This window comes from Acanthisitta chloris, unplaced genomic scaffold, assembly GCF_000695815.1.
Source record: "Acanthisitta chloris isolate BGI_N310 unplaced genomic scaffold, ASM69581v1 scaffold8121, whole genome shotgun sequence".
NCBI lineage: Eukaryota > Metazoa > Chordata > Aves > Passeriformes > Acanthisittidae > Acanthisitta > Acanthisitta chloris.
This window is the reverse complement of record NW_008656418.1, coordinates 84,536-97,122: the sequence shown is the minus strand read 5'-3', so window position 1 is coordinate 97,122 and position 12,587 is coordinate 84,536. Positions and strand designations below refer to the sequence as shown.

The window sequence follows — 12,587 nt, the reverse complement described above, 5'->3', positions numbered from 1 at the left end:
CTGCAGAGACCTTAAAGAGAATTTGTAAACACCTTTGCTTTTTACTTTGGAAAGTGTCTTCACAACACCTGTTTGGTTAATCCCTTCTGCACTGTAGTCATGAGGCCCTTCAACAGCTTCTCTGTAGCTTGGCTTGCAGCTTATATGTTTCTATCCTGGCTTCAGATGTACCACCATCCTTAATGCCAGAGCATTTCCCATCTCTGTAGATAGAGCCTTTCTTTCTGAGGTGCAGCATGGGACTGAGCCAATGTGCTAGACAGCCACATATGCCTTGGGCAAACTCATTCTGGACTTCCAGGACAAATGCTCTGCTGTTACAGGGAGCAAGGGGAGGTTTTTGTGAAGTGCAACAAGGATAGGATTACATGTCTTTGGTACAGCACTAACTTAAGCTAATATTGTTCATGACAGTGAATGAAATTATTAATACAATGCAAAAAATTAAAACAGGGCAAATTTGTTATCTCTGGAAGTTTTGGTTTTTCTTCCTGTCCAGTGTGAGATAATTGAGACTTCTTTTTCAGGCCTATTTTCAGGTTCTAATGTACTGCAAAGTATCCTGACACCTCAGAGGTGTTCAGTTTTTATCTTCGTGAGTGTAAGTGCTTGATGGCATCACAGAAATGCTGGAGCTGGGGTGGTTTCTTTGGAAATCTGTTCACTAGTAAACACTCTGAATGTAGCATTTGATAAAAGATGTGTGATGAACAATTTGAGATGATTTTCAAGCAAGGGTGTAGAGATTTGTTTGCTGGTCTCTCTATGTATACATGTTAAAAAGAATATTAAGTATAAAAGTAAATTGGCTCAATTTCAAGGGGAAGTAGCAACCACTATGCTTTAGAGAATTTAGAGAATGGATGCTCTCAAAAGTTGCTGTTCAGTAACTGTAGTAGCTTGTGATGCAAATCATTTGACTTTGGCTTTGGGATGGACTCTTGCTCAGATTCAGCTACTTACCAGTTTGGTAAAAGAGAGTGCTGATAGATCTCACCTGATCTATTTGCTTCATGAATTATTTGCCTCTCAGATTAGGCACCAAGATTCAGTTGGAGTCTGTGTTAATGGCTGTGCCCTGACTTGCTAAAAGGGTTTAGGGAAGAGGAGAACAGTTATGTTGTTGCAACTGGTTTTCTTGGTTGTATTTGAGTTTGAGTTAAAGAAGAAAATTTTATTCTATTTGTTCTGTTAAAATAGGAAACCTGAGTTTAAAAACAAACAAACAAAACCCTCCAGTCTTGATTGTGGGCTCCTTCTTCTGAATGCAATGTAAATAAGGCAAAATACTGTTCTGTGCCTCAGAGCAGGTAGGGCTTTGGCTGCCAGAAGGTGTTCTCTTTGTTCAGGGGGGGACTTTAAATGTTAATAAAATGTTAACCATTTTATTAGTTTGTGTATGTACCTTGTGACTCATAATACACAGCAAACAAATAGCCTTCTTTTTATAAGAGGATGGGAGCTGCTGTTTCGTATGAGAACAGCACCTAGAATACACAGGGTGCATTTACAGTAGTCCTCACAATTAGTCTTATAGGCTCATCATTAGCTGAATGAAGGGGGAAATGTTTTCCTAGTGGCATACTGATACTCAGAGAACTCCAAAGGAGACAGGTTGCTTTGCTCTTAGGTCTGTGGGAAGGATTACACCACAGCGATGTCAACCCCACAGTGTACCCAGCACAGCTACTGAGCACAGACAGTGATGGATGACTGCTCGGATTCAGTACAGTCATTTGCAGTTATGCTCATGGTATGATGGACATGTCAAAAGAACTTACCTCACTTGAAATGATACTCTGCTGGATAGTTTCACTGTCTCATTTTTTAGCATGCTTGGATCTGAACTGTGATTTGTTGTGGTCCAGTCTTGTCTTGGACAATGAATAATAATGGTTGTTAGATGTTTGAGAAGAGATTTTATATTAAAGTATTTGAGTGGGTGTCTACTCATATGCATAGCCTATGCTTAAATCACTTGTTCATGATTTCTCACACAGCAACAAGCTCACCTTCTTGACATACAGGCATGATGTATAGAAAACAAGCACCATCAATGGATTGTTTATTTCTCTGCCTAGCCCTTAAAGCAGTAATTGGAAGTTCTAGTTTGGGCATCTGTGGGAGAAACCAGCTCCAGAGAAAAGAGCCAATTTATTTTTAGATCACACTGTTGTCATTTTGCTGTGATCACACCGCTGAGCATGTGCTTCCTTTGAGATCTCTCCAGGCATTGCAGTGTGATCGCACCCTCCTAAGATAATTTTTATGAAGTTAAATTTTAGTGACAGATGAAAGATGCTAGGGCCAGTCCTAATTCCACTACCACAAATTCTGCCTCCTAAGTTTTTTAGCATAAAGTTCTGGTTCAGGTGGGGTTTTTTCCATTTTTATTTCTTTTAGTTCACCTCATGTTAGCTATCTTTCCCTTGCACCATAATGTAAGCAAGCCCACACACTACTCTGGGGGAATTCCTGCCTCATATGAAGGTATGTCTGCAGTAAGGGTGATTCCTTAGGGAAGAGACGTACCTGTACAAGTGTGGTGTGTTTGACATGTTTGCATATACATATACATAGAAAACTGAATTAGATTTTTAAAAAAAGATATCTTAGGTGCCAGAAACAATGTAGAGACAGCAGAGATGTAGAGGTTCAGTGTAAATACTCTCATGCCTGTTATTAGTCCCCAGGCAAATTTATTTAAAGGTTAATACAGATGTTCCCTATGTATATATACTATGAGCATGAGAATGTAGTGCTAGCATCCTCTCAGTGAACAGAGATATAGATCTTGCAAAGAGGAAGCAAAAAATTGCATTGTTTTAAAATCTCTTGAGATAATGCTCATTTTTCTTTTTAACCCATTGCACAGTGAGAAATTGCCATATTTATATGTAGGATAGAGTGAAATTAAATAAATTTTGTTGCAATTTCCTAGCATTAAAATTTTCCTAGGGAATTCTCCGAGTCTTGAATTGTAAGGGGTCTGTCTCAGCTGGGTAACATGCTTAGGTGGGAGTTGAGGAGCAAAGTCCCACCCAGTATTAGCAAAGAGCAAGTTCCAGATCACCTGATGAAACTGAAAAGGCACAAGTGTCACAGAATCACAGAATAATCAGATCTGGAAGGGACCCTTGAGGATCATCTAGTCCAATTCCTATGTGTATGGGGCCTGATTAGGTGCATCCCAGGGTCCTGAGGGAACTGGCTGATGTGGTTTCCAAGTCACTGTCCATGATGTTTGAAAAGTCACAGCAGTAAGGCAAAGTCTCTGGTGACTGGAAAAAGGGAAACATCACTCCTATTTTTAAAAAGGGGAGAAGGGAAGACCCAGGGAACTAAAGACTGTGCCTGGGACAATCATGGAGAAGATTCTCATGGAAACAGTGTTAAGGCACATACAAGACAAGGAGATGATCCCACACAGCCAATATGGCTTCACTAAGGGCAGATTGAGCCTGGCCAATCTGACGGTTTTCTATGATGGAGTGACTGCAATTATTGACAAGGGAAGGCTGACTGATAACATCTACCTAGACTTCTATAAGGCCTTTGGCACAGTCCATGTGACATCCTTATCTCTAAATTGAAGAGGTGGATTTGAAGGGTGGACTATTCAGTGAGTAAGGAACTGGCTGGATGAACACAGCCAGAGAGTTGTGGTCAATGGCTCTATGTCCACGTGGAGGCTGGTGTCAACTGATGTCCCTCAGGGCTCTGCCCTGGCGCTGGTGCTCTTGCTTATCAATGACATAGACAGCAAGATTGAGTGCACCCTCAGCAAGTTTGCAGATGATGTGAAGCTGAGCAGTGCAGTTGACACAGCAGAAGGACAGGATGCCATCCAGAGGGGGACATGGACAAATTTGAGGAGAGGGCCCATAGGAACATCATCAAGTTCAAGAAGTCCAAGTGTAAGGTTGAGCCACCTGGATTGGGGAAATTCCAGATGAGAGTACAGGCTGGGAGAAGAACTCAGTGGGAGCAGCCCTGCAGAGGAGGACTTGGCAGTTCTTGTGGACAAAAAGCTGGACAGTGTGCGCTTGCAGTCCAGGAAACCAACCATTTGAGGAGAGGGCCCATAGGAACATCATCAAGTTCAAGAAGTCCAAGTGTAAGGTTGAGCCACCTGGATTGGGGAAATTCCAGATGAGAGTACAGGCTGGGAGAAGAACTCAGTGGGAGCAGCCCTGCAGAGGAGGACTTGGCAGTTCTTGTGGACAAAAAGCTGGACAGTGTGCGCTTGCAGTCCAGGAAACCAACCGCGGGCTGCATCGTACAGGCTGGGAGAAGAACTCAGTGGGAGCAGCCCTGCAGAGGAGGACTTGGCAGTTCTTGTGGACAAAAAGCTGGACAGTGTGCGCTTGCAGTCCAGGAAACCAACCGCGTCCTGGGCTGCATCAAAAGCAGTGTGGCCAGCAGATGGAGGGAGGTGATTCTGCCCCTCTACTCTGCCCTGGTGAGGCCCTACCCGGAGTACTGCATCCAGCTCTGGGGTCCTCAGCACAAGAAAGATGTGGGAAGGCTGGAGAAGAGGTCCACAAAGATGATGAGAGGGCTGGAGTACTTATTTTATGAAGACAGGTTGAGAGAGTTGGGGTTGTTCAGTCTGGAGAACAGAAGGCTCCAGGTAGACCTCATTGCAACCTTCCAGTATTTAAAGGGGACTTAGAAAAAAGGTGGAGAGCTATTTTTTATATGGACAGGTAGTGCTAAAGCAAGGGGCAGTGATGATAACTAAAAGAGAGGAGATTCAGATTAGAGATTAGGAGGAAATTCTTTACTCAGGAAGTGGTGAGGCACAGGAACAGGTTGCCCAGAGAAGCTGTGGTTGCCCCATTCCTGGAATTGTTCAAGTCCAGGTTGGATGGGGCTTTGAGTAACCTGGTCTAGTGGAAGATGTCCCTGCCCATGGCAGGGGGGTTGGAACTAGTTGATCTTTAACGTCCCTTCCAGCCCAAACCATTCTATTATTTATAAACAGCTGCAGTGCTCAGTGTTGGGTAACATTTCAGGTCAGGCTAAATAACTCGTAGAAATGAAGCTTAAGCTGTAACATGACAGTAGTAAATGTAAAAGATTGTTAGCCATTCCTCTTCAATTATGCTAGTGTTTGTGATATTATATCTTTGTCATGTATTTTCCATAGGCAGTGTGTTACTTCTTGTTGCAATGTCTAAATCAGTCTGTGTGCTTGTCGTTATCCCTATGTGCTCCCAGATTTAATTAACAGCTAAGCACAGTGAGACTACAAAAATAGAAGGCAGAATCCTATCTTTACTCCTTATAATAAATCTCTTGCTGCAAACCTGATAGTGGGAGGCTAGTTGCATAAAATTGAATCTCAGCTGATATTAATAGGTAGACAGAAAATTGCCCTCATGAAATACTGTATTAGCTCCTTAAAGGGCTAGCATAGTGATCACATTTACTTCCAAGATCCTGTTCACTGACCTAAGCCTTAGATACTTCATTGTGGATTTTGGAATGTGGTAAAGAAGCTGGTCTGCCTCTTCCCCACCCACTGATAGGGTATGGCGTGAGGCCTTTCTAGAACCTGTGTGTTGACCTTACTCTTGTGCCTGATGATCTTTCAGCTACTGTTTTGTGTGATTTCAGTATTCAGATTAAAACTGCATGTCAGTGGCTGCTGTAGCTTCCCTGAGTGTAGCTGCTCTTGACATTGCTGTAGAAGTTCTCTATAAAAACACTGTCAGCCTGTGTCAGCATCATGAAGTGATGGCCTGGTGCAGATTTATGTGCCTGTTATGTATCAGGTGGCATTGAAAGCCTAGTGATAGAGCAGGCTAGAAGAGGCTTCTGTAACTGCTACTCAGTTCTCCAGCCAGCTGGTGCTTTGCTACTGTGCTCGTTCATAAGTTTTTGTAACTTTTTTTCTTCCTTTCATTTAACAAGGTGAATTTGAAAGTTACTCTGGCTGAAAGTTTATCTTTCATAACATGCATAACATGGCCAAAAGTATATCTCACTGGGATTACTTTCTTGATGAGCATTCTTCAACTCCTAGCATGTATTTAGAATGATTTGCTACATCTGTATACCAATGCAAAGATATCTCCGTTTCACTCAGATAACTTGTGTTGTTTTTCTTTAATCTCCCTCCTTTCCCACTAAGCCCTTTCAAACAGTCTTGTATTTAAACACGTTTATAAACATTTATGCCTTGCTTTGTATACAAACAGCTCTTTATGAATGTGGCTCATGGTGTGGTCAAGGCAAAGGAAATTCAGCATCCTCCTGCTTTAACTGGCACATACTCATTAACTGGCATAAGCTGCCCTAACTCAAAAGACACCAGGCCCAGGATTTTCTTTGGAAAACTGTCAAAAAAACCTGATGGTTTGCCACAGTCAGGGAAGAAAACAGGCATGTTAAGGAGTATCTTGAATGTGATAGCCTCTGCCTGAAGTGCTGACTTGTTTCCTGATTCCTCTGGGCTGTGTGATGTCCTCATGCTCTCACAACTCAGCTCCCACCCTAAGTATAAGGAAGTTTTTTTGCCATCCTTGATCCCTGCTCCATGTGGACCCCTTTCTCTCCCCACCTTCATCTCATCTTTTTGCTGTACATAGGTATTTTCCCTTTCTAATTCTTCAAGCAATAACTTAAAAGGTGCTTCTCAATTGTCAAGGCAAATGAATTCAAGCCATCTCCTTTGTGGCCCTCTTGCTGTCTTGTTTTGGAATAGAAATAAGGTTCCTGAGCTGCTAAAGTCAGATTAATGAATTAAATTCCCCAGTGTTTGGAGGATCTTGGGTCAGCATCTCTTGTTGAAAACAGTCCAGAGCTGAAACTATGAAGCTGGTTCTTTTTGACCAAGCTTAGAGATGGCTGGAACCAGTCATCACTTCAACACTTTTATACATCTAACCTGGGCAATTAATGTCAGAGGTGGTTGGCTAGACTAGACAATTTGAGTCTCTTCTGGTGTATGGGACAGAGGTTTCAGCTGGGCACACCTCTAGTTCTGTTAGAAGATTCTGGTTGTTCCTCATTATTTGTGAACTCATTCTCATAAACCCTCTTCCTGAGAAAACTTCATATTTTAGCATTATGGCAGGAATTCCTCTATGTGAGCTTTTCAGCAGCTGTTCCATATCTTGAGCATAAAGTCACCGTTTCCCCTCAGGGCCTGCTGCTGTTTCTGGGTGGAGGAGGGGTGGACATGCTGCTCTAGCACACAGTGGGAAAAGGGAGCTGAGGAGCGTTGCAGAGAATTGGAGAAGGACAGGAGGCACATGGAGCAGCAGCTGCTATTGTTACAAGTGAAAACACTGCAAAACACTATCCTTTTCATTCCTTCCCCTGCATACCCAGCCTTCAGTGAGAAGAATGACAAACAAGCAGAACAAACATATGCTGCTGTACCCTAGGTCCTACAAGGAGTAAAAGAGCCATTAAATCTGGAAACAGAACTTGACTTTTTTTTTAAGGTTTATAACAGATTCCCCTGTCCCATCTCTGGCTTTTTTAGGCTGAAACTAAGGTGAAAGGTATCAATGCTGAATTCTACATCTGAGGAAGCTTTTAAAACAACAGCCTTGAAACTCAGAGAATCAAACACGAGATTCATTTTACTGTGGAGGGTTTAATAGGATACAGACAGCCCTATTCTTACTTCTGATGATTCTTCCTGGAATCTGTTGACTAGTTTAATAGGGTTGGATGGTCTAAACTTTTTAATGCTAAATTTGGGACATATGATAGCAATTTCCATGCAAGTGCAATGGCACGAAAAAACAAGCAAGCGCCAAAGCTGCAACCTTTTGTTGCTTTGATGCCCAGGATTGCCCCAAACATTGGGTTCTGACCCAAGCTGTCTTCTCAAAGAATCTTTTTATCCTGTCTTGCTAAAAGCTTCCAAGATGCTAACTACTTGGGAAGGGGGAGCATTGCTAGCCATGGTAAGCTATGCCTCTAGTCTCTTCTCCAGAAGCATCATGTAGTTTGGTCCCAGCTCTCTGTCTGCCTCTTGGCTCAGACACCAGAAAGAGCTGAGTGGGCAGTCCATTAGCAGCAGAACAAGGATTTGATTTTCAAGTAGCTCTGTGAACCTCAGAGGTGCCTGGAATGGATTATGCGAGAGAGGAATGCCACAAAAGATTTTATTTTTTTCCCCTCTGGGTCAGTAGGAAGAACAGCTGATCTCAAGTATTTACCTCTGATACCAACAGCATTCAAGGAAGATGCTGCTTTCATCATGGCCTTTGCTGGTGGTGTGGGGATATTATAAGCCCTTTCAGGAGAGCTCTGCTGTTTGCATGGAGCTTGTAGCAAATGAGTCTCTTCTTGCCTGTCCTTCCTCTGGGAAAGAATTTGGCAGTTGGATAGGGCTCTGACAGAGATCAAGCCTATATTTTGGTTATTGGTCTCTACAGCACAGAGAGCATACTTGACCTCTTGTGGAGAATATCTCCAGGTTGTTTCTTCCTTGACTTGAATGGGACAAGTTGAAGTACTGTGATTGGGTGATAGAGGGTACATAGTCTTCCCTCAGTTTTTAAGAACAACTAATCCAAGATTAATGAAAGTCTATTGATATAAAAAGCTCCTATGGCTTCACTTTCTTCTCAGTCTTATGATTGGCACTCAGTATTTAGGGATAGAAGTCTATCAGTACTTGTATTATCAATTGCACTTTCCCTATTAGTTGATTTTTTGCACACAGAAATTGGTGTCACTGGATTTTTCAGCACCTAGCCAGCTTTCCCATCTCAAAGGAATAGTATTTAAGAACAAACTTTTTATCACCAGCACTGTGAATGTAGGGAGTGTCAAAATCCACGGCATATATGGACTTGGAGAGTTGCAATGAGCTGTGATTCAGTTGGGCCTGGGACTGTGAGAAAAATGGTTGCCCATCATAAAGTAACCTGAAATATGCAAATGCTAGGCCGAGCAGGTTTCATTTTGAGTATGTCTTAGCTCTGATTTGATATTCTCACACAACAATGATTTTGTATCAATGTTATCATTGTTAACAGTGATACACATTCTGTATTTTTTCTGGAATAGGCCAGGCTCAAGGAGCTATATATGGAGTTTTAATACTAAAACAGATTTCATTGCAGTGACAGGTGAGGTAGCCATTCCTTCTTGATGCTTTCATGCACCGTGAAAGAAAGATTTATCCATCTGTCCTTTTACCTTTCCTTTCCTAAGTAAGAAAGAAGCTCAAACTAGACAAAACTATGCTAGGAATACCCAGTCTGTCTCTTTTTTTCTGGGCTTAACTAACTGGCCATGAGGCCATGAGAAAGAGTCACTCTCTAGTAGCTGAAGTGTCCGTGGTCACAGCTGTGAATGCTGGTGAGTGGTGGTTGGAGTGGGCTTGGTTGCTGCCAATAGGAAAGGAAAGGATTAAGTAGCAATAGGCAATGTACCAATGAAGTACTGTGGTCCCAAAAGTGCATAGTGCCCCAAATTTAGGAACTGTTGTGTGCTGCCATACCAATCTGTGTAGCCTGATCTCCTTTCCAGCTCTGCAGAAGGGATATAACTACTCCCAGCTGATTCTAGCTATAGCTGTTCATGATGAACTGTAGGATTTTAAACAAGCACGAGCACACAAAGACAGACATGATGCTTCACCAAGCCACAGAAGATGGATATAGGGTACAGAAATGTTAACTGTCGAATTTCATACCTTGGGTTGGTTGAAGTCATTGCAATCTTCAAGCATTTTATCATGGATATATGTAAAGGGGCGGGAGGGCAGACATGCAACAGCATGCACCTTCCAGTGTGCCTGGGGCTGGTGCTCTCATAATACCAGAGGAAAGTTCAGGGAAATATTTACACTCCGTAATTACATTCTGGCTTTCTGTGCAGGGTGATTTCACTCTTTACAGTTGCCTTCATCTATCCAGGGGGAGTGTAATGATAAAACTGCCTTTCTTCTCCCACCTTGATTTTAGTTCCACCTCCATTTTTACTGTATGGTATCTTAGCTTTTCTGCCAAACAAGCAGCAAAGAAGCAAGCAATTCTGATCAGTAATCTTTCTGTTCCCACAGGCAGAGATGAAGAACTTGTTCCTTCTGATCATGCTAACAATGATGCCATCTTCTATATTTTCAGTAAGTAAAAGCTCTTCTGAACACTGTTAGTAGAAATGAAAGATAGTTCTCTTAGGAACTGTCAATGTCTGTAACCCAAGTGTTTTGCAGAACATATTTCTGAAAAATCTCATGGGTTCAAGTCATCAGGCCTATTGTGGTACATCTTGCGAAAAGTTTAACAGGGTGATTAAGTAACAGAATTCTGGAAGAGCCTTTGGCTCTAGGAATGTTATCTGCAAAGCAGTAATTGCTGTATCTTGCTTCAAAGCTAGAAAGAGTTGTCACTTGAAGTGAATTAATGTTTGGTTAGCTTGTTTTACTCTTTTCTTTGGCCTTAAAAGTCTCAGCCATGTGGTTTAGCTTTACTGGGAGAAGTAATGTTTGTCTTAATCCAATTTGATATTATCAGAGAAAGAATGCAGCTATTAAGAACTGGGATTCCTCTTCCTTTCTGAGTGAGAAGTAGGAACTTTTTGAAGTAAATGCAGCTTGAGAACAGTTTTCTGAATTTAAATTCAACTTTATTAGTCAGTTGGACATCTAAGGTAAAAGATGACCTGCTGAGCAGAGTGGAAGTGTTAGCAGAGGAAGACATTATATGTTTGTTAGGTGTAAAGGAACTGGGGGGCAGGAGGGAGGGAGGAGGAAGAGGCAATTATCACCCAGAGTAAGTGTTTTGCTTTCTAGGCCACCTTTGAAGATCAGAGATGAGAGACCAGAAATCAAGCTGAGTTTGTTAGTTGTCTTATTTTCTGTCTTACAGAGGGAAATATGCTTAAATGAGCTCTTGCTATCTCACATCTGGTAAAAGATCATACTGTATGTTAAAAGAACCAGAAATGGAATATACTGTATTCAGTTCATCTGCTCACGTGCCTATCTTCAACCTGGCGATTTTTTGGAAGGGTAGTGACTAAAACCCCTGCAACTGTGAAGGCTGACATTTCTCTGTCGCATTAGACTCTATCCTCTGCATTCAATCAGTAGCACCTCTTGAAGCCATGCTGAATGAAGGGAGAAGCTTTTCCTTGGCCACCACTTGATTACAGTTCTGTTGAAATGCTGGATCTGTCCAAGTCATGAGAAAGCAGGAAGATCCAGCAGCACTGAGGCACTCTGCTGTAGTAATTCTCCATTGTGTTTCTAGTAGGGAAGAGAGAAATGGTGTTTGTTTCATGTGTGCCATTCCTTACAAGTTGCTACTGCAAGCAGGCTGAACCAAAGAAAGAGATGTTCAGCTTGTGAGAGCTGGAGCTGGCAGGGACTTATCGTAGCGACGGCAACCCAAGTCTGTGCTAGATCAGGCCAAGCACCGAAAGAGTAGTGGAGCTTCCTGAACTCCTACAGGTGGGACAACTCTGAAAAAGCAGTGCCTGCATGCTTCTGACTGTTGCAGAAGAGGAGTCGTAGCCCTGCTGCTATAAGTGCAAATTTTATGCTTGTGTGGTTAGAGAAAGGAAGGGAAGCAGAGGGTGAGACTGAAAACTGAGGCAGGGAATACTGCATGGTGGGAAAATAAGTTGGAGAATTGCTTGCTGTTCTACACTCCTTTAGGACTTCACCTGAGATGGCAGATTTATTGAAAAATAGCTAATCTGTGTCACATAGCATTGAAAAGCTCCCTTCCCTGTGCTGTTCTTTTGTAATTCCCAGTGGCAGAAGTATAAGAGGTTGTCAAGTGGCATAGTGCATTTCTCTGCACTGAAGGAGAAACACTGCCTTTAATTTATAGTAGTATATGTCTAAGAAATTGAGGCTCTACCCCTTTATTAGATATTAGATCCAGAGCAGCCTTGCAGCTGAGACAGCAGCGATTGTTTTGATCTTGGTATCAAATGAGCTGCCAGTATAGCAGCACATGGGTAGAAAGGTGGATCACCTCCAGCTATACAGTGAATGGTGTATACCCCATGAAGAAGAGGGGAGTGGGCATAGAACTAAAACCAGCAGAAAGCACAGACTAACATATGTGAGTTTTATTCCAGAATGAACTGATTACCTCTTAGATCCATCTTGGGCATCTTTTGACCCAGACGCAGGAGAGCATGAACTGGCATACACAGAGACTGAAAATGCTAATAGGAGTAAACCTGTAAATATGTGAACTGCAGGTTTGCACAAGGGTGAAGAAGATGAGACCACAGGGATTCACATCTGCTTGTGGTTAAAGGGTGTAGATTGATATGTACTGGTTTTCATCTCTTCTGCTTTAGGAGCTGAACTTGTATTTACTTTATTGTTCGGCTAGGGAAAGCAGCAAGCAGAGTAAGGGCTGAAATGACAGGGCTGAGACCTTATCAGCAACTGAGACAGTTGCCTACAACTTCTGTCTGCTTGCAGTCTGACTGTAGCTTGTTTACCTGCCAGACATCACAGACATGATTAAGGAGTGAGAGAAGGACTCCTGTTTGTCAAAGCCACTGGCTGCTTGGTATTTCCTGCCCAGTGCTTCATCCTTTGTGGGATGCTGTTTTCTTCATTCCTTCTTTCCTGCTAGAATATG

General features: G+C 42.4%; 1 protein-coding gene across 1 annotated transcript in view; it reads left to right on the top strand.

Moving 5' to 3' along the window:
* The first annotated feature begins 3,859 nt into the window (after positions 1-3,859).
* PAPLN (papilin, proteoglycan-like sulfated glycoprotein) overlaps positions 3,860-12,587 on the top strand; it is a 45,140-nt gene continuing 36,412 nt past the window's right edge. The window contains exon 1 of the mRNA XM_009084327.1: positions 3,860-3,958. Coding sequence (XP_009082575.1) covers positions 3,860-3,958 — 99 coding nt within the window. The remainder of the gene's footprint in view (positions 3,959-12,587) is intronic.